Source organism: Leptopilina boulardi, unplaced genomic scaffold (assembly GCF_019393585.1).
Source record: "Leptopilina boulardi isolate dan_hultmark-lab unplaced genomic scaffold, ZJU_Lbou_2.1 LbouV2_364, whole genome shotgun sequence".
In the NCBI taxonomy this organism is placed as follows: Eukaryota; Metazoa; Arthropoda; class Insecta; order Hymenoptera; family Figitidae; genus Leptopilina; species Leptopilina boulardi.
Window position 1 is genome coordinate 253,424 of NW_026137934.1, and position 23,320 is coordinate 276,743.

The 23,320-nt window shown below is 29.9% G+C and overlaps 1 protein-coding gene and 1 long non-coding RNA gene across 2 annotated transcripts in view; both read right to left on the reverse strand.

Annotated features, from left to right (window-relative positions):
- LOC127286901 (transcription initiation factor TFIID subunit 1-like) overlaps positions 1-12,691 on the reverse strand; it is a 36,475-nt gene extending 23,784 nt beyond the window's left edge. Inside the window, exon 1 of the mRNA XM_051313526.1 lies at positions 11,599-12,691. Coding sequence (XP_051169483.1) covers positions 11,599-11,968 — 370 coding nt within the window. The 5' untranslated portion in view covers positions 11,969-12,691. The remainder of the gene's footprint in view (positions 1-11,598) is intronic.
- LOC127286903 (uncharacterized) overlaps positions 1-23,320 on the reverse strand; it is a 342,205-nt gene that overhangs the window by 240,914 nt on the left and 77,971 nt on the right. The gene's annotated exons all lie outside the window — the stretch shown is intronic.

Here is a 23,320-nt window from a genome sequence, read left to right on the forward strand (position 1 = left end):
CAATTCATATACAATTAACTTCAATTATCACAAGGTGGATATAATTTTTCTTTATCAAAAAAGTTTAAATAACCAATATATGTTCTTCAAAAGAAAAGATTAATTTCAAAACGAAAATTAACTCATTAGAAACATTCTAATCGACAGGAAAAGGTTGTTGGGGATTTTCTATTTTGCCAAGTCGTGGATAAGAAGAAGAGGGTTTTAACATAATACGGGTAGCCCTTGTATATATCGGCGGTTGAGGGCCGATAAGAAGGTTTACCAGATAGGATCTACAACGTGCCCGGTTAATTATATATTAATACCTTTGCGTGCAATTCTTGGATACGTTGCCATTATATGTGGCGCAATAGATGGGGTTGAAGGGCCTGATGAGATGGTTATGAATTCTAGCTAAACAAGGAGTCGTCAAAGAAAAAAAAAAACAAAAATAATTAAACATCTACTCATTTTATTTCCAAGGGAAAATTGAGACATCCTATAAAAATACCACATATAATATTAAATCGTTAAGTTTTTCGATTCTGTATCAGTATGATTATACCAACAGTTTTTTAAAATACATAACGCGCACAATTCAAATAATATTTCATTCCCTTTAAATTAAATTTTAATTTATTACATTTTAATTGTATATAAAAAATAATTTTTTTAAAATTTTTATTGACTTTTTATAATATTGTATATATACAAGAAAAGTGAAAAACGATAATTGAGTTTCGAAGAAAAACACTTTGATATCCAAGGAAAGTTCAAGCGACAGGGGAAATTTTCTAATTAACTATTCAAAAGTGAAATAGAAACCGATTATACACTTTTTCCTGTTAAGTGCGATTTATACTAAAAACATAATTTAATAGTCGATTTCAACTTATATACGTTCAGTTATATATATAGTTATATGCGAGTCACGCAGAGAAAATTATAATGATGATATATGTAATATATAATTATCATATACTAGAGGTGGTTTACGGTTGTTAACACCTTATTAAGAATAAAGCCGAGGTCCCAAATAGATCTTCAGTGCGCAAATATAAAAGAATTTATAATAAATTTATCAGTAGCAAATTTGAAAAAAGTAATATAAATTTTTGTCTTTAATTCGAAGACAATTAAATAATAAATATAATAAAAAATAAAGACCTTAAAATAAACAAGAAACAAAAAAAAATTACAATAGTATTTTTCATTTAGTGTAAAATTTTATTTTATTTTTTTTTTTTTTGGTGAGGGAAAATCTGATTCGGAATGTATGAGAATTAGAAGGTATCTCTCGTAAAAATAAACACCAAGTGGTAATAAATAAAAATAATAAAAAAGAGTGGTTCTATATAGACGGGAATTATGGTTGTAAAGGGAGAGTTTGTGCTCGCACTCAAAAGGTTTATAAGTATGAAACAAATTGCGTGTCACGACACACGACTTTACTGACTGTTTTTTTTTTTTTTTTGCCACCCCTCTCGCCTCTCTCTGATCACTATTATAACCATAGGTTGTTACCCCCTTGGCGTGTCATTTTTCTGGCGAATATTATCCTAGTTGCGTGTTCGACGTGCGACTGGTCGGTCAGTCGATTGTTTTAAACGACCGATCGAAATCGGTTTATTCATTAACAACGTTGGGCACAAAACCCATATATATACACACCGCGCCAATCGATTTAATTGCATAAGTCGCGCGAGACAATTGTCATAATACTCGCGCTTTTATTTTTCTCACCCATTTAACTTTTAAAAAGAAAAAAAATATCTAAGCAAAATATTTGGAAATTAAAAAAGGAAAATGGAAAAAAAATAAATTTTTAATTCGTAAATATTTATTACTCGTAAAATATTGATTTGGCAGTTTATAAAAAATTGTTTTTAAGATATGGTATTCAATTAAAAAATTAATAAAATTTAATAAAGTTCAATTTGCGAAATATCGAAGATCTTTGAGCCGAGTTCGACTTATTATTATTATTATTATCATCATCATCGTGTTCTGATCCTTGGAAATGACGAGAATCAACGCACATTTATTCCGCCAATATCTACCACTTTGAGAGGGTCTCGCCACTTTTGCAAAATAAAAAGAAAAAAAAAAAATTTGCGCGGTAATCCGACAGAGGCTAATTAATGTTCGTTACGCAAGGAGCGGCTAGTCGATTAGAGTCGATGTAATAAATAACAATTTTAATTATCAGTTGGTCCATTCGCTTGAGGCTAAAATTTCACCGGTGATCGCGTGAATTCTTCGAAGTTAAATATGTATACTCGCATATATATATAAAATATATATTAGTCGCAAAACACTTGCGGAATAATAAATTCAAAAAAAAAAAAAATTGCGAGGAGTCTAATTAAATCCAACAAGACTTTTGATAAAATCATTATTGCCCCAGCTGGTTGAAGGAGTTTCAATGATAAATATATACACTCAACATATTTATCAGACATATATATATACTTAAATGCTTAGCAAAACAAAATCAGAGACAAAACATTGTTGCATTATTACATTTAAAAAAAAAAGGGGGGGGATTGATTGGTTATCAAATATCGTATATGTATACGAGCATTTTAGGGTCAAGAAAAGATTAAAAAATTAATAACTCAATTTTAACAAATGAGTTTTTTATCCATTTGTGGATAAAATATTTGGTCGTACCATGTTTTTCATTCAAGTTAGTAATAGAGGAGACGCGAGATATAAATTATCACATCTGTGAATATGCATATTCGAATTTTTTTTTTTTTTTTATTCATATCGCGAAAAAAGGCGTTTTTTTTATATTTGTATATCAAATTTATATTTAAGCTAATGAATATTGATCTATTATCCTTGACTATAAATATGAATCAATAAAACACGCGTTCATAGAGAGAAAATATCAATAAAATGTCACTTATTCAATTTAAAAAAAATCTGTCATAAAATTATGTCTTACACAAAATTATATGTTTTTCTTATACATATATCTGTTTTCTTTATAAAATTATATGTTTTCATTATAAATACAAAATGATATGTTTATTTTCTTACAAAACTTTTTCATGTTCATAAAAACTCATGTCATATATATATATATATATATATATACTTGTTAACAAATAATTTATATGTATAAAATTTATGCAAATCTCAAATGGCTTTTTCACCTGAATGTGAATGATTGCAAACATATTAAAGTAAAATTTAATAAATATGTCCTATTTTATTGATAAAAAAAAAAAAAAATTTTCAAAAACCCGAGAAGAAAAAGATTCTGTAAATTATTATATTTCAAGTTTCTCACAAACTTTATACTGCCTTCAGGCTTCGATGAACTTAATATTATCGAAATAAATTATAGAACAATTATATTTAAAATGCGTTATTTTACTCTTATATATTTGCGTCTCGTTTCATGGTGCATTTATCGTGCCATATTAAAACATACTCATCTCCCTTCGGACTGTAAAGAAATCCTTCACTTTCCAAGAAATATCGTATTTTAATGACACACCATGATTACACCGAACCACATAAATACGTGTGAAAGAAATTGTTAGCCAACTTTTTTTTTTATCACTATTTATAACTTTTTTTTCGGTGCTTTATGAAGTGAAAACAAAAATTATGCAAAGAATATTATTTCATATTATTTTATAATCGACCTTATTAAAATAAGTATAATTTTTATCACAAAAATAAAAATTTTAAGTATATTTAAAATACTTATTTTTCTATAACGTATAAAAAGAATCGATTTCTTCTCTGAGTAAGTCATTATTAATAATAAACTAATAATCACTTGTTTTCTCACCAAGTGGCAATCATAGTAATTTTTTACCGATAATAAAAAAGAAAAGAGGAAAAAAAAAAGAAAAGAAATTGTGAATGTGCCTCGAAATTAACTTGGAAGAAAATTAACGAGAGGCGCCCCTGGTTCTTTTGAACGTAACAATTTAGTCGCAGAGTGAACTGATTAGGGTTGAGCGAAGAAGTTACTCGAAAAGTAATATAAGGGAGATGCTTATCAACCAAGACAATTAGCGGGGCATATAAATACCGCGTATTTATAGTCCGCCGGGCCGTATCAGCCTCCACCCCCGCTATAACTCAAACTATTTAATTAATGTTTTTCTCCTTTTTTACTCGGTCGCACATCGCGGACCATAGTTGCCGATAAGGAAAAAACCCAACACCAGTCACGATATATATATACATACAAAAACCAAAGAAGAAGCCAAGAATATTTCTATATAATGGTATAAAGCTCGTAAAAAAATACACACACTTATATATAAAAAAGCAAAAGAAAGAAAAGAAAAAACTAACAGAAAAAGCCAACATGACAAAATGAAGGAGATCAATCTTAAGGAGATTCAAGACGTCTTGACATTTCTCAAGATAAAATGTGTGACAACATTTTTGTTTTTAACAACTCAAGATATCGATATATGAAAAATATAATTTGAACCATTAAACCCTCCGAGACAGTTACATTTTAAATATATATTTAACGAAAAAAAAAAGAAACCTTTCCTTATCAAAAAAAAAAAAACTACACTCATCAATTTCAATTTATTTTACCATAAATCATATTTAAATTTAATTCCGAGTAAAAATTTTTTTCCTTGAAAAAATTGTTTGCTAAAACAGAATTTATAAAATATTTAAATTCTAAAGTTGTAAAAAACAAGCCTTTTTTTGCAAAAAATTATTTATAAAAATAAAACTGAATAGAAATAATGTATGGAAAAGTAAATATTGTTTTTTTTTTTAAATTGTGTAAAACGAGATCGAAGGTTGAAGATGTCATAAATAATAAGGGTATATATTATACATATATATATATATATATATATATATATATATATATATATATATATATATATATATATATATATATATATATATTGCATGATCGAAAGAGTAATTATTTTATTTTTCTTAAAGAGCCGGTTGGCTTTATGAAAGAAAGGGGTAAAAATAATATTCTCATGTGATTAACCTCACGTAACCTAAGATTATATACATTATTGGCTCTCTTTCTATGTATATATACGATAATTAGATTATAATCATTTATGACAGCAGAGCAATAATTGCATTAATCATTTATCACTACAAATCTAAATGCAATAATTTCTCGATGAACATTCATAGAAATGATAGATATAACGAACAGTAATTTCTATTTTTGTAAAAATTCCATTGAAAATTAGAAGAAAAAAAATTAAATACTTAACCTAACATTAAATTAAACATTTTTTAAATAACCTCTTAAATAATTTATGAATTTATTAAATTTCGAAATTTCAAATCTATAATCAATTTTTTAATAATTCTTCCATAAATAAATCATTAAATAATTAATAAATCTATTAAATAATTATAAAAATCAATGTATATTAATTTTATTCACCTTACGGTCTAATTTTATATACATTTTAATAAAATGTAACAAACATAAAATCAAAGTCAATTATTCAGTTAACCTATGGTTTTTTTTTTAAATATGAAAATTGCTCCATTCACTGCATTATACAAATAAACGGAAAATTGTGCAAATCGTAAATAAACTAAAGTGTCAAATGTCAACTGTCACATATATAACATTAGAAAAAAGAAGGCTAAAAATTTTCAAAGAGAATAAATCTACAGTGAAGAATACACGATTATTATTATACTAAATATATCTTTAAAGAACACGCATGATGATGAAGATTTAAATCTCCTATTCAATTTCTCTCAATTTTTTTGGAACGCAGTTACGCTTCGCAGGTTAATACGTTAACAGTTCTATCAAACGAGAAACTATAATACCATACCATTATTATTCAAGCGCACACATATAATGTACGCGCAGATCGATTATGTCTAAATCGAACAAAACCCGTTACACTTGTCAATAGAATCAATTTTGTATTAGAGAAATCGTCTTTATATTTATTTCCCCCGATATTTTGTTTAGGAAAAAAAAAATTTCTCAATTTTCAAATAACAATACACTTCTATGAAATTTCTAACACTATATATATATCCAATACAAATTTAATCGAATTTTTTTCCCCCCCAAATTCCATCAAATATACACGGTGAATTACAATTAATTTCGTAATATCAATAAAAAATTATTTTTAAGTGAAAATAAAAATAAAGGAACAAATAAATAATAAAATAAAAAATTAATTGATAAAATAATAATAAAAAAATAAATTAAAAAATAAGGTAAAAAAAACTATCTTTAATTATATTTGAAAATTTATTCTATAAGAAAAACTTCCGCCTTCACAAAACATCTTTTTCTCAATTATTAAATAAAATTTATTAATTAATAAGCAAATAAATTCAACTTTTAAGAAAAAAAAATTGTTTGTCTATTATTGAGATTTTCTATTTTTGTTGGAAAATATTTTTAAACCAGCAGAATAATAAAAACTACTACAATAAAAAATTTGTTTACTACAATAAAAATAATAAATATGAATTTAGTTTAATACATTTAAAAATAAAAATTAAAAAATATAATTTATTAAGGTTTGAAAATTTTAATTTACATAAAGTCAGATAAAAAAAAATTTATTGATTCTGAGGAAAATTTATTTTTGATGAATTAAATTTTCAAAAAAAAAATTATAAAAATAGAATCACTGATCGTAATTTATGCACTGAATTTAAGACAATTTTTTTTACATTAAGATTGAAAAATAAATTTTGCATACACTACATAATAATTAAAATTTATGAACATCTTATCATTAAATTTTCTAATGAATTTTGCTCTAAAGAGGACTTTTCAATTTGAACTGACACTAATGTAAAAAAAAGATGATTACTAATCTGAATTTAAAAACAAGCAAAATTCAGACCCTTTTGAGACTTAATTTAAAAAAGCTTAAATTCAGTACATTCAATTTTTTGACAAAAAAAAAAAAATTGCTTAGAAAGTCAACAAAGGACTTCTTAAAAATATTAGAACAAAAATAAGGCTATTTCTCCCTTGAAATAAGAACTTTCTTTTACCAATATTAACACCCCAAAAAATCTTATATTAATAAAAAAAAATTAAATTTGTCACGAAAAAAAATGTGTTGCACTCTAAAGTAAGCTGCAACGCTCTTATTCTAATATCAATTTTGATTAAATTAATTGAGACTAATTAATGAAATAATTAATAATAAATGAAATTGAATTAAAATAAAAGAGCTTTTTTTAAACCAACAGAATTTTGTTTCTAAGAACAATTTTCACAGAATATCAACAAATGTTGCCACTTAAAATAAGACTCATTTCTTCATTAAAATAAAATTTTCCCTTTTTTCAATTCTTTTTCATTAGACGTATATTTAGCTCACAATTATTCACAACCAGATGGAGAACGAATTAATAAAAGCAAAAAATTATCACTATAAAAAACGACAGCCGACAGAAATTTATCAAATCATAAAATATTGAATGAACAGAAGAAGCATTGATTTTCAAAATAGATCATTAATATATATTTAATCGCAGAAAGACAATAATACCTATTGTATTAAAAAATAATATTTCTCATTATGATGAGAATGTAAAAAATATTAAAATCATGTCACAGAAAAATATGACATTTCTTCACGAGAATTTGACGTATATTGATATATACATATATATATAAATATCGTTAGTGTAGGAAAAGGGTGGAGTTTTGACGATTCAATTTGCTCCTCTCGGCGCGAGATTCAAGGGCCCCACGTTGGGTATACTTTACGGTGGACACGCAACGGTATTTTGAAAATTAGCTCGCGTTCGAAGCTGGTACGAAAGAGAACGGCGATATTCTCGGCAGCGATCGCGCACGGGGTAAAGTGGTTTTGTTGCTGAGGCGGGGGAAAAAAAAGAAAAAAAAAAAAAAAATAGAGAGAGAGATGGTGGGATGCCCCCGACAACCAGAAGGGAGAAAGAAACGAAAGAAGTTTTGAAAAGGGACTAACGACCGGCAGTTAACGGCGGCTCTGAAATTGCTGGTTGCCCGCTGCATCTTCCACGGCCTGGCTTGGCCAAGAATTATTAAACTGTAGTTTAGTTTAAATTAAGTTATTACCCCAAGCCGGCTCGTTTTGTTTTTCCTCTTTCACCACCACTATCTTCTGTTTCTCTCTTTTTTCTCCCCCTCCTTCCAGTGTGTTATTCTTACTCTCCTCATATTTCATCTCTCATAAAGTTTTTCCTTCCAAATTTTTCAAAAAAAAAAAAAAAAAACCTGATATAATAAAACTAAATGATAAATTTTCCTTCCTTCTTCATCGTCATAATCATTATTTTACGATTAGCTATAACAACTCGCGATGACAAAAAAATCGAAATGAGATTCTAGGATATATTCACGTCACACTTTTTTTTTTCTCCTCGCTTCTTCTTTCTTTTCCTTTTTTTTTCTTTTTTATTTCCAAATGGTAGAGGTTTGAAAATAATATACCTCGAGGATTTTCATTGGGGTATATGCCGACTCTATTAGAGACAGGACTCGTAAAACATTCTGACAGTTTATCATGATCGAGTATAGAGTGAGGATGTAATTAACATTTCTCAAAAGGTAGAGAGGCATATTCTCGCCTATTACCAACTGTTTTATGCGGAAAGTCCCTGTAAATCATATATATACATTCATATCCAATATAGGATTAGGTTTAATTAAATGTTTGTGTATATGTCGTTTATTAATTAACGGATAATTTTTTAATCGCGGAAAAACTGAATATCATAATTTTACATGTTTAGAAAATTAAGTTATACTGTAAAAGTGCTTTTTAGTATTATTATTATTATTATTTTATTTCATGCGTGTTAGAACAGAATAATATTCTACAAAAGCAGAATTCTCGGTGAACACATGTTAGAAGCGAGGAAAGTGCTTTAAAATGGTCACTTGACTAATCTCCTATGGCACAAGTTTAATGATCACAAATTAAAAAGTTTAACGTTCATGTAAACTGAGAAAATCCTCTAGTGCTATACGCGTTACATTCTCGCGACGGTAATTACGTAATCAGGTAGCTTTTTTTTAATGATTTAATTCAATCCTATATTATCTCCAAGATTATGATTAATAATCTCAATTTTTAACTATAATTAAATCTATATTTACAATCATTAATACTACACTGTAAAAAGTAAATCGTATTTTAAGATGAATCTTAAATTCAGCAGTACCTAGACATAATCTATTTAAATTCAAATTGCATGTAAATTCATTGTTAAGATTCAGCAAAGGCTGTCTTAAAAATGTTGCCTCTTAAAATAAGACCTCTTTTCGGCCTTAAAATAAGACTTTCTTTTTACAGTGTAATAAACAAATATTATAAAATAAAAATATTTTAAAATATTAAAATATATTTTAATATATTATAAAAATATTAAATCTTAATAATATTAAAAAAAAAATCTAAACTATATAAAATAAAATAAAAATAAAAATTACTCAATAAATTATGTTACATAAATGATAAATAAAAAATTTTTTTAATTATAAAACTGATGTTACCAACAGTTTTAATTAAGTTAGTTTCAGTCTGTCGAAAAAGTTTATTGCAATCCATTAGACAAGTTCATTTTCCATGTTCCCATGTCAAGATCATTTAAATCTTTCAGCCAAATTGAATTTTATGCAATATAACAAAAAATAAATATAGAGAAAATAATATTTATCAACAAAAAATTTTGAAAATATTTAAAAACTGAATTTATTAAATGAAATAGAATTAAGTAAAAAAATTCAAATTAACAGAAATGTAGAAAAATAAAAATTAATTTGAAAAGAACAGTAAAATTAAATTATAAAGTAAAAAGAAATCGGACAAATTGAATACTTTCTCGCATTTATAAAATTAAAAATTAATTTAAAATAGAAAACAGTGAGAAATAATCGAAAATTTAAAAACGGAAAAATTATAAACAATGGAAAATTAAAAAAAAAACAATAAAGAATTAATAATATAGAAAACGCGGCACAAAAATTAAAGTAGTTTCTTTATATGTATTATTGCATTTGAAGATAGTAAACTATTTTAAAGTTTAAATAGGCGAATATATGCGCGCAACAAAGCTTATCGTTGTTAGACTTCTAACAAGAAGGCATTTTTCAATTTAAGCACAAATAACTAGTTTCTAATTTTAAATGCTATCATACTACTATACTAAGGTGATAATGATAGTTCCCGAGTGGTGTCCTGTTACAATTAATTGCTTCGTGCGTAATTATTTGATTGTATCTAAAAATTTTAAGCAAACTATATATATATATATTTTTTTAGTATATATATATATATATATATATATTTCTACACTGGATGCATCCGAGCGATCCCTTTATTACTCTAATGAATATGTATTCAATATTGTAACCGAATAATAGTTTCTACAATGTTTTTTTTTTTAAATTATCAAAAAATCACTTTCCTCCATTTTGCACTCTAATTACATCCTTTTTGAATTTTTTTCACTTACTCTTATTTATTAAAAAAAATTGCGTTAATTTCCTCATGATAATAATTTTATTTATCATAATAAATACAAAATTATATATAAAAATCTTTAAGATTACGATGTAGTACTATTTTTTAATTAACAATTAATTATTAATTTACTTAATAAATCAATAATTTAATAAATAAATTAATATTTAACAAAAGAAATTGACTCATAATTTTTATTTAATTGTTAATAAATATCAATTACTATTTAATAATTAATTGAATAGAAATTGAATTAATCAATTATGCACAAGTAATTGATTACAACAGTGTAAAAAATTATGAATTATTATCATCAGAAAGCTAATGAATTTGCAATAATTTAGTTTCGCTGATGAACAATGATAATTTACAAAATAAAAAAGAATGATGATAAAATTATTAAAGATGGTAGAATTAAATTATAGAGTCATTAAAAAACATTATCTACAATTGATTAACAATTAAAAAAATACAATTCGTCTTTTTTGCTATACAACTAATGGATTTTCCCACCTCTATAGAATATATGACAACATTATGAAATCTCTTGAGATTTTTCAAAATCATTTGATACGCCAGTTTAACAAAAATCGAATAGTATATATTTAAGAGGTATTCTTGCGTGTGATTTCACACAACGATATATATAAACAAGAATTAAGGGTGGCGAATGGGATCACGTAAAAAACAGATTTCCACCCTCGGTTGTGCTTTCTGGGCGAAACGTGATTCCAGCCGTCGGAAGAAAGGGCGGAGAGAGAACGAGACTGCTCTATGTAAGCGATCCCATGGGGATGGTAAGAACGATCTTATGATTGACCGTGTTACAGAATTCCCATTGGGCCATTTCCCAGACATTGTTCTCGGATATTTCGGAAAACGATAGTGCGACATTCAAACCAAACAAAACGACCACATCTTCAAGTCGTTAAGCTAACTTCCAAAACACTCTCTCTCTCTCTCTCTCTCTCTCTCTCTCTCTAACTTTATAAACGATATCCTTATAGAAATTTCTACTCTCAAAAATATGAAAATTATCAATTATTAAAATAAATGATTTTTGTAATTGTAAATTTCCTCTAATCAGCAAATAATGATAAAAGTAATATATGTCGCAATTATATATGTTTACCTTTCTTGTCATCGTCATCATCAACATGATCAGCTGAATGATGAAGATGATGAGCAGCGGGATGATGAGCGGCAATTGCAGGTACAAGGGGATGATTTCCCAGCGCGGGATGAGTATGATGGGGATGATGATGATTCAAAAAACGTGCAGCAGCAACGGCAGCAGCTTGATGCTGCATTGTTTGTTGGACCTGACTTTGTACCTGTCCAAGAACCTGATGATGAGGTGGCCATCCTGCAAGATGAAATGGAAAAACAGGTGTCGCCCTCTGGAATAATCTCGCCGGTCCAAGAAGTGAGCCACCAGAGGCAGCAGAACCACCACCAGGAGGCGGTGGAAATGACAAACCACCTCCTGGTTCAAGGACCATATTGGGAATCAATTTGATTATTTTCGTCTCCGTTACGGAGATCTTTTATTCACCGTAACAATTATCATTGACGTGTAATTCTCACCGTCGCTAAATATTCAAAACATATATCCTTTATGATAATCAATCCTCAAAAATTAAGCAAGCCGTCGGATCACTATTTTTTTAGAAATTCTTCAGATAATTTAAAAAAAAGAATTAGAAAAAAGTTTTCTAAAAACGATAAAATTGTCACTACTCTTCAAAAGTCAAGGATGTACAAGACAGAGGTCTTCTCTGTCATATGATTTTTCCACGTGAGTAGTCGACTGTCAACTATATTCATCTCTTCAACGATTGTCGTGACAACTCTCTTAAAACACTTTGCAGTCATTATTGTCAGCTGACAAACCTGCACTCAATCAAGACCTTTAATAGTCCTGTCAGAGATGTCACATGTTTCAATTCACCTTTTTTTTTTCGTTTTTTGCACAAACACACTGTTTTTTATATCCGGCTTAGCGAGTAAGAAAAAAAAACAGCACAGGGTTATTACGAGACACTGACCGTTTCCTGTTTAATCAGTTTAGTGATAATGTCGCGTGACACAAACAAATTTTATGCATATATATATATATATATATAACACCAGGAAGCCGGCTTGTAGTGTGGAAACACTACGGCGCGAGCCAACGGCACAGCACTATCTGCCTCGAGACTCAGACCAAAGGCTCCCCTCGGTCCACGATACCTTAAACCAGTTTCTGTTTCCACCCAACTGAAAGCCGATTGGTTTACGTTGCTGCGGGTACCGGGGATCCATGCTATCGCTGACGAATCATGAACCAAGGATTTCAACTCTGACTCCGCCTAATCGTGTACAACTTTTTTATACTAGAATTGAATTGACGCCCCCGTCTTCCGCGAAGCGCGATTCTGGTGGGGATAAATCAATTGGCAGCTACCCTACAACCGGCCGCAAGATGGCTCCTCCCTATATACTTCTATACCACCACCACTACTCACATGTCTGAAAAACTACCCCTCATTTCATTTCACCCTGTCTATCTTCAAAAAACCATTTCAAATGCTCATGTTTTCATTCGAATTGATGATGAGAATGATCAAGATCATGACAATCTTTTGCCATGGCCTTAAATCTTTTTCGAAACTTTTTCAAAAGATATTTAGATATATATATATATTCTCTGTTCTTATCAAAACCAATTGCTAGTCTTATTTTCTTTCCCTAAAAAGAATCCTGAGTCTCTTCATTTGATTAAATTGATAAGGACAATCAATCTATTCCTTCTGTATATATATAGGTATAATTTACGAATAAGTAGATGAATCAATACCAAGTTGAAAATTGTTAAATTTGTTTTTCTTATAAGAGTTTTTTTTATTGTATTTTTATCAAAATGTTTATGACTTTGATTATATCAGATATTTAAGATCTTTATTGTGATTTATTAAGGAAAAAAATGGATAATAATTGTAGTTATATAGGTTTAAAAAACAGTCATTTTAAGTCTGTTGTATCTAGAATGTCAAATAATATATAGTTATTTTAACTCTTTAGAGGAGTACAACTGAGATTATAACGAATTCGAAAAGTTAAATGCTACACGCAGTAAAAAAATTAGGGAGTTAACGGTACTGGGAGTTAAATTTTTCGAGTTAAAAATCACCTCAAAAAGGGAGTTAATAATTAAATTAACTCGTAAAGTATTAACTCCCTTGGTTTCAACTCCAAAAGGGTGGGACTTTTCTATAGCATCTCCTAGGGAGTTAAAATTAAACTCCTTTTTTTTACAGTGTATACACTGTAATTTGGATAATTAATGAAAACCGGAGTTGGGAGTAAAATTTTTGTAGTTAAAAATCAACTCCAAAAGTGAGTTAGCATCAAATTAACTCTTTTAGCGTTAACTCCCTTAACATAAACTCCTTTTGCTTTAACTCCAAAAGCGTGAAACTTTTATGGAGTCACGTTAGGAGTTGTCAAATCCAACTCCCTTTTTTTTACAGAGTTTACGGAAGTTGGGAGTGAAATTTTAGAAGTTAAAAATCCACTCCAATTAATAATAATACTGCCAAATTTTTTTTCAGAAGTGTAAAAAATAAGAGACGTTATGGGAGTTAAATTTTAGGAGTTAAAAATCTAAAAAATAATACCTAGCATTTTTTTCAGAAGTATATTAAAAAAAATTCAGGAGTATAAAAAATACACTACTGTAAAATTTTTCGAATTAAAAATCAACTCATAAAGGGAGTTAATAATTAAATTAACACCTTAAATCTAACTCTCTATAGGCATATAATAAATTAACTCGTAAAGCATTAACTCCCTTTGCTTCAACTCTAAAAGGGTAGGACTTTAAAAGCATCCCCTAGGGAGTTGAAAACTCCAACTCCTTTTTTTTACAGTGTAAGAGAAGTTGGGAGTGAAATTTTAGAAGTTAAAAATCCACTCCAATTAATAATAATACAGCCAAATTTTTTTCAGAAGTATAAAAAATAAGAGAAGTTGGGAGTTAAATTTTAAGAGTTAAAAATTTACTTCAAAAAAATAATACCTAATAGCATTTTTTTCAGAAGTATATTAAAAAAAATTCAGGAATATAAAAAATACACTGTAAAATTTTTCGAATTAAAAATCAACTCATAAAGGGAGTTAATAATTAAATTAACACCTTAAATCTAACACCCTAGGCATATAATAAATTAACTCGTAAAACATTAACTCCCTTTGCTTCAACTCTAAAAGGGTAGGACTTTTAGAGCATCCCCTAAGAAGTTGAAAATTCCAACTCCTTTTTTGTTGGGAGTGAAATTTTAGAAGTTAAAACCCCACTTCAAAAGTTAATACTGGAATTTTTTTCAAAAATATTTTTAAAAAAATTCAGGAATATAAAAAATAAGGGAAGTAGAGAGTGAAAGTTTAGGAGTTAAAACTCCACTCCAAAAGTTAACACACTGTCAAAAAAAGAAGTTGAATTATTTCAACTCCCTAGGGGATGCTATAAAAGTACCACCCTTTTGGAGTTGAAGCGAAAGGAGTTATAATGCTTTACGAGTTAATTTTATGCTTATAGGGAGTTGGTTTTAAGGAGAGTTAGTTTAATTATTAACTCCCTTTTTGAGTTGATTTTTAACTCTAAAAATTTAACTCCCAACTCCCGGTGCTGTTAACTACCTAATTTATTTACAGTGTACTATGAATTTTTTTCAGAATCTTTAAAAAATTAATCACAGTATAAATATTAAGAGAAGTTGGGAGTGGATTTTTAGGAGTTAAAAATTGACTCCAAAAGTTAATACTGAAAATTTTTTTAGAATTATTAAAAAATCCAGAAGTATAAAAAAAAAGAATTATAAATCATATTAGTTACATATATTTCATTATTTGGTATCAACTCCTTTGAGAGTTAAATAAAGGGTTTTAATTTAAAGGGTTTAAAAATTTAACTTATTTCTATATGTTTTTACTTCCTTTATTCATTAATTTTGAAATAATTATAAGATTCAACCAACTAATTCGCTGGAATATTCTAAATAATTGACGAATATATTCTTTTAGTAAATTTGGATTACATTTCAAAAACATCTTAAAAATATATATGCCTAAAAGAATTTTTTTTTAATTTAGTATATTCTTATTTTAAAAACAGTATAATATATGAATTTAAAAATAAATTGCATTAAAATAACCCAAAAATAGATTCCAAATTTTAGAATAAATTATTTTGCATTGAATAAGACGTCAATAAAACACTATTTATTTATCGACGAAGAAAACTGAAATTATTCTTTAGATCGAGCGAGCGCGCGCGCATTTATCAAAGAATCCTGAGTGATCTTAAGTGATCTTTTTTCACCTCTGCGAAGGATCTTTGCGAGCCACTATCTCTCACTTTAGCTAAGTAATGCATGTTATACCCCTCGAGGGGCGTTTTCTCCTCCGATTCTCCATCTCACTGACTTCCATCCAGGCAGGGGGCGTTATATACTCTTTTAATAAGACCAAAAGAACAAGGGAGTTGAGGGGGGAGGGAGGGAGTTTAAAGGCGTTAAGTAATTACGTCTCTATTCTCTTTCCTGCGAGAAGGAAATTACCTGCATTCGTGTTCTTGCCTCCCCGCTACTTATTTATTCTCAGGGTGGGAAAAATTAGGAAATTAAAATTAACCCCACCCACGTTCCTTTACCTTGAGAATTCACCCCTTCGATAACAAAAACCAGACGCTATATTCGCCTCCTGTTACACCCGGCCGGAACTTCCTTCTCAAATTTATATATATAGGAGGAGCCGACGGCCATTGCGTAACTTTTAGTTCCATTTCTTTCTAACTCATAAAACATAACACACCACCTTGTTAGCGATTACGGAGAAATTGAATTAATTCCTCTCAAAATTTGCCAACAGGAAATTTATATATTAAATTATATAATATCGAATTTTCGAAACTATATAAAATTTTATCAAGATACTAATAAAATATCAAGATATCAATTTATGTGTAAAACAAATAGAAACGAATAGAAATCGAATAAAAACAAAAGGAATGGAGAAAGCCTATGAAATTGATTTTAGATATTGTGATAAAATGTATATCTTGTTTGCCAATGTACACACGCAAGCACCTTGTTCGATCACTTTAAGAAAGTCGTAAAAAGATCGCAGCTAGCTAACTATATAGAGTGCGGGTACTTGGATATGGATTTGATATGCCAGACTCAATCTAACAGACTTTTTGGTTATATACAGCATAAAAAGATTAGATAGTCGTCACATGCCACTTTTCAGGCGCAGATGATGCGGGATCGTTAAGTAAAATTATGTATAAATATTTTGGATTATAAAAAGAAAAAATTATAATTATCCGACTGATTAGTAATTTATAAGCTTTTCCCATATATATTTGCACCAAAGTTAATTTCCTGTTCCCTGGAATTTAATATATATATACTCCTATTTTCTATACTCGATATACATTTTGTGCTTTTATAATTTTATAATTAAATAATATAATCATATAATAATTGTACATTAATTATAATTATATTATTATATTATATTATACTATTATATTATTAATAATTATGCTATAAAATTATATTACAGCAAGAATTTTTTCACGAGACAATTTTTGGAGAAGAAAATATTTTAAACGAGATTTTAGTTGAAATTTACTATGGATTATTTAAAATAAAAAGCGCATTAGAAAGGATGAGAAGAGGAGTGTATAAAAGAGAGTTTTGCGAGAGGATTACATACATTATATATATATATATATAGTGTTCCTTCTCTGCTTTTCACTACTTCTGTTCTTCTTTTCACGAAACTTATATCCTTGAGATTATTTCCCATTTCCGTCATGGTGCTCGTGTATCGTTATTTAAGTTTCATATTAAAGCATATATATACAGCTCGGGTCGCCACAGGATTTGATGTACGAGCTGCGCGTGCCCTGGTTCCTTCACTAGGCGAGTCTTTCTCGCCTAAATGTGAGATATCGCGGTCGATCAATTTTTCATAAACCTCTGCATCCTTTTTCTCCACTTGTCCCTTTCTCCATACCATTCGTCTCACTTTTTTTTCCTTATACAAAAACTTCATAACTATTTTTCTAGTAATTATTCTTATATTCTGCCATACAATATATGGTATAAGAGATGCGCACGATTATATATATATCTATATCCCAAAAAAATACAATTTTCATTTTAAAGAATTTTTATTATAGATATAATTATATTTTTCAGACGAAATTTTATTTTTTAATTTGGTATTTGACAGAATTTCTTTTTAAACGATTTTTTAAAAGAATTCTTATGTAGAGAATTTTTATTGTACAGAATTCTTAAAACGCCGAATTCGGACAAATTTTTAATATTTGTCCGGAATTGTAAATAGCGGAACAAATAAATAACAAAAAGATTTTGGTATGCGATTTTTAAAATTGACCATTGAAAATCGCGATTGATGAATTTTTAAAATCGCGCCGAAATTTTTTTTGTCGATTGTTTGTTCGGACGTTTGTAATTTCGGACAAATTCGGCGTTTCAAAAATTCTATTAAATAACCAAATTGGTACAAATAAAAATTTGGACAAATTGAAATTCGGCGAATTGGGAATTGTAGCATTTAAAAATTCGAAGCATATTTAAGATTCTATTAATAAATAAGAATTCTGTTAAATTAAAATCCGGTTAGACCAAATAAAAATTACCTAAAAATGGAAATGTAATAGTATACTTCCATTTCCATTCTAACTTCCACTTTCTAATTTTCATTCATTCCATCAAGTGGAAATGGAAGTAGGAATGAAAATAATAAGTGAAACTAGTATTTTTCATACGATTAAACAGTAAAAAACAGTTTTCCCCATTATATATTAATTTTTAAAATGAAATAATATATTTTTCAGTGGAACTCTCTAAATCTGAATTAGTAAAAAAGTTTACTAATTTGAATTACTGACTCACTTTTTGCTTCTGAATTAGTAAAATTTAACTAATTCTAAAGCAAAAAGTGAGTCACTAATTTAAATTAGTTAACATTTTTACTAATTCAGATTTAGAGAGCATGAAAAAAATCTTCGTGATTAGATTCAAAAAGCAAATTGTCTTTTGGAAAAACAAAATAATTAGTAAAAAAAAAAAAAATAAGAATGAGTTTAATTTTATAATTTGTGGGAAAGCCTCTCTGTACAATAAGAATAAGTTAGTGGCAAATAATCACCAATTTCAAGCTCGTCGCCATTACAAGCGCATAAATCTCGATTACATGCGGGAGAATTTCGTATGGCGGGGTAAGTTTTAACGAAGAAGAGAGCAGAATCGACTTTAATCAAGGTCGAATCCATTTGGCACGTCCTCTGGCTCGCCATCAAATACAATCACCGACCAAAAGAGAGAGAGAGAGAGAGAGAAAGAGAGGGAGAGAGAAGAAATTCTTTTTCTTTCTCCTCCTATTTCTCCATCACTGAAAAGTTAGTCTCTTTCTCTTCTCTCACCTAACGAATTCGTTCTCGCACCCTCAAGAATTGAATCTCGGTGAATGCAGCAGAACGAGGGTGAGATGTATATGAAAGAGGGAAAGGGGTGAGGAAGGAGGAGAGAGAGAGAGGTTTCCCTAGCAACGGTTATATAGAAGAGGACTAGACGTGGTTGCCGGGGTAACTTCTAACCGCGGCAACCCCCTAAATATGCAACAAGAGGGACAGAGAGAGAGAGCAGAAAACGACATCAGAAATTGAGAGGGAGGGAGAAGAAGAGGTGTGTGGGTTGGTAACTGTTACCGCGTAAGGTGAAGAGACCCAGTTAATTACTAAAGCGTTTTAATCGTCGGCAAAGTTTCGCCAGTACCAAGTGCTCGCTCTACGAGAGTCAGAGGTGGAAAGTGCTGTAGAATCTGGTGGTTGGTGTAAATTAGAGACTCACCGACTTCCTTCGTTACCTCCTTGTTACATGTTTGCCACGAGAATTTCACCTAACTCTCTTTCCCTCTCCCTCTGTCTCACTCTCTGTATATACAAGAGGAAATTTCCTTATGAGGGACAATTTTAAATCCCATAAAACCAGACAGTACAAATTAACTTCTTCTCATAAAATTATGAACTTAACACACAGCCGCCCGCGGGGGAAAGAGAGAGAGGATAATTTAATGTTGATTAAGAAATTGTGGTCGCGCAACTATTTTTCCACATTATTGTATAAATGGTAACTTTTCAAAGCAATTAAAAATTCGATATTCCAAATTCGTTGAAAAATTAAAGACGACAGAAACGAATTTTTTAATGTTATCAAAAAAAAAAAATTGTTCTCTCGAAATAGTAAAAAAAAAAAAAAATAATAATTGGAACTATTTTTTTCCCACACGAAGTAGTTAAATTTCACTAAATTAATTAAAATTTTCTATTAATTTATCATTTCATACTTTCATTAATTAAAACTTTCTATATTAATTTTATTTCAAATTTTGAGATGTTTAAATTAATAGAAAATTTTCAATTATAATTTAATTTACTGTGAGAATAAATTAAAAATTTTAATTAAATTTAATGATCTCCAAATTATTGATAGCAAACACAATTTTTCTTCTAGGAGCTTTCCTTTCTCACATCAAAAATTTATCAGATTATTAAAATTTGTCAATTAAAATTAAATAGAAAAATAATACCATCAAAAGAGGCAAATATTGAACTCAAAGGTTCAACTGTTGAACGATCTAAGAGAGACGTTTATCGCATGACCGAGACATAGTAGAGTAAATATATAAACGAAACCAAAGAAAAAAAATTACGACCATAATCGTGTACGGTGACAGATATACTATCCGCAATTATTACTCGCAACGTTCTATAAAACATGTTAAATGTGATTTAATTACTAAATTTTAAGATGCTCGTTTAACCCCATGACCTATAATCTCGTTTTTTCGTCATTCACAAATAATAAAAAAATCATCGCATTTTTTTTTATTTCCTCGAAATGATAAAGAGCATGTCTTTGACGTACCGCATTTATCATTGTTATACTTCTATTTAATTTATATATATATACGTTTTAATTATGAGAGTATACGTTGAAAAGATTTTGAAACCAGTTTATCATTTTGCGGGATGATTAATTATTCGATATTCCGAAAGTGTAGACTCTTGCTTCTGGTTCACTGAATCTTGCATAATGTCCTCTCTCCTCGAAGGACGTCAAGTCCCTATTGGCTCGTTGCAAGCTTAATGAAAACTTTTCAGCTCCATTGGGTCGCAATGAATTTTAATTGAAATAACAGTGATTATTATGGAAAATGGTTTATATACAGCATTAAGGTCAATATGCCATACTAAAAGTCAAATTGCAATTTTCTTGTTTCGTTGCAAAATTTAAATGATGCGAATTATTATATCAACGCAAAAGTGATTGCAATTGCTAATCATTTTGCATGTGTGTTTTTAGTTATTAATTCAGGTTAAATTAAAAATTAGTCATACTTCTCTAACTTTATTAATTTTTAAAACGCATCTCAAAAATATAGTTTTCGTAAAACAATTCAGCTCTCTAGATAAATTTTTCTCGTGTCTTTCAATTAATATTTCTATTTCTAATAAATTAATAAAAAATAATTTCACAATGACTAAAACGATTGCTACAAATTGATATAGAATTTCTGTTTGAATAGTGAATGCGCGATGAGAGTGGAATAATAAGAAGAAAAAAAGTGGAATAGATAAATGAAAGAAGATGGTATTTATTATATTGAAAAAGAAGAAGAGAGAAGGTGCGAGAATGAATAAATGAAGAGATGTCATGATAATAAAGGATTGAAATCGAAGGAAATGAAAAGAGCTCTATATATATATATATAGTGAATGAGAGTGAATTAGGTTGTCGAGGTGGGAATTAGATAGAGACAGATTGATGCTATTCCTTTGTTTTTGCGTGTGCCAGGACTTTAAACGGTGTACGCCAAGATAGATTGGCAATGTCGGCAATACGTAGGGTATAATGGTGAGATAGCGAGCGCGCGTCTATATATGCGACTCTTTGAAATCGCGGACAAAATATATGCCGCGAGTTCGCGATGCCACGGCGGAACGTATAATAAGAGTGTGATTAGCATTATTTACGGCCGGTTAACTATTAACCCATAAATCAAACAGAGGGACCACATTATATATCCCTCGCCTCTGTGTGTTCGTGCGTACGCCATGCCTGCCTCTCTCTCTCTCTCTCTCTCTTGGTCAAGAAATGGTATGGCACGAACTCCACAGTCTACAGATCAAACTGCCCGATAAGCCTCGATCCAAACTAGAGAGAGAGTTTAGACCGCAACTATCCTCTCTAGCGGGCGTGATTTAAAGAGAAAAGAGACTATCAAGAGGCCATTAAACTCTTATTGAATTTTTTTTTCCCCCCACATAATTCTAATTATATCACGATTCTTAATATATTTTTCCTCTATATCCACTCGAGAATTCCAATTGGAAACATAATTTCAGTTTAATTACATATCTCATTGGGATAAGTTTGTCATATGATTTCGGATCTTAATCTCCTTGGCGAGAGGTCTCTCTCTCTCAATTATTATCAGTGATAAATCCCGAGGTCAACATCTTATCATTTTTTTACTCATTGGGGCTAATAATGGAGTATGAAGAAATCCAATGGAGTGCATAGAAAAGGACGAATTGGAGATGAGGTGAGGGAAAGAGCTTTACCAAGAAGGAGGAGGAGGAGTGGAGGAACCTTTACCTCTCGAGCATTCGAGGCACGTGATCTTGGCTGCCAGTGGTACGTCATTCGCCCTGCCGCTAATCAGAACTAACCGCCGTCACGTGCTTCGAATTCGAAACCCGACACTCTTGAAACAAAGACGCGCACCTATATATGTATATATATATAGATACAGTATGCTGGTGACACATTCAGTTTCTGGCTGCAGCACACACCAGTCCAGCCTGAGTAGCAGCCATCTTTGCATTCCTCCTTCCTCATCCTCCAACCCAAAACCTTCCTCTCCACTCTTGGAGTCTTCAACACAGGAATCCCGGACTCCTTCATTTTATGGCCGCCCCCCGGACGATCCGCGCCTGAGCGTAGAGAGCCAACTTCCCCTTTCTCTCTCTCTCTCTCTCCCTCTCGCGCATCGTTATCGTTTCTCTCACTCTATTTCTTTGTTTCCCCCCTTTGCCTCTCCTTCAATCTTCTCTCTCGTGTGCACCCTCTTGTTTATGGAGACAATTTGACTTGCAAAGTGACCGAGAATTCAAGGTATACCAACTAAAGGCGCAAAGACTCTCGAGGCACAAAACGGAAGGACCAAGTTTTGGTTTCCTCACTCCAAAAGAGAGAGAGAGAGAGAGAGAGACGAAATTTATTTCTACGAAATTCTACGATCAAACTGTCTGATGAGGTTTGCCAAGAAAATGATGGCTTAATTCCTCTTCAAAAGGGAGGAATAATAAAATTAAGGGAGCTCGGAAACATTCAGGGGTTGTGATTTACTTTTATTCAAGCGTTTTAATTTCCAAAAAAAAAAATTCTCGAAAAATAAAAACAAGGAAATATAAACTGACGACGACTGTTGTCAGAAAGAAGATGAAGATGATCGGAAAACGTTCTTTTTCTAAGAAAAGACGATTTTCCTAAAAGAAGAAAGTTTACCCCAAAGCGAAACTTCAAGTTAACCAATGAGAACTCGGCAAGGAAAATACTCAATACATTTTATTCGAGAGTCGTTCTTTCGAAAGCTCGTCCTTCTGTTCCTCGGGTGTGCTGACTCTGTGCTTTCTCTTTAAATCTCGCAGTCTTTTTTCCTCGGACCATCCCCCTTCGATCCAGTTGCTCGTTTTCCTCCCCATTCAC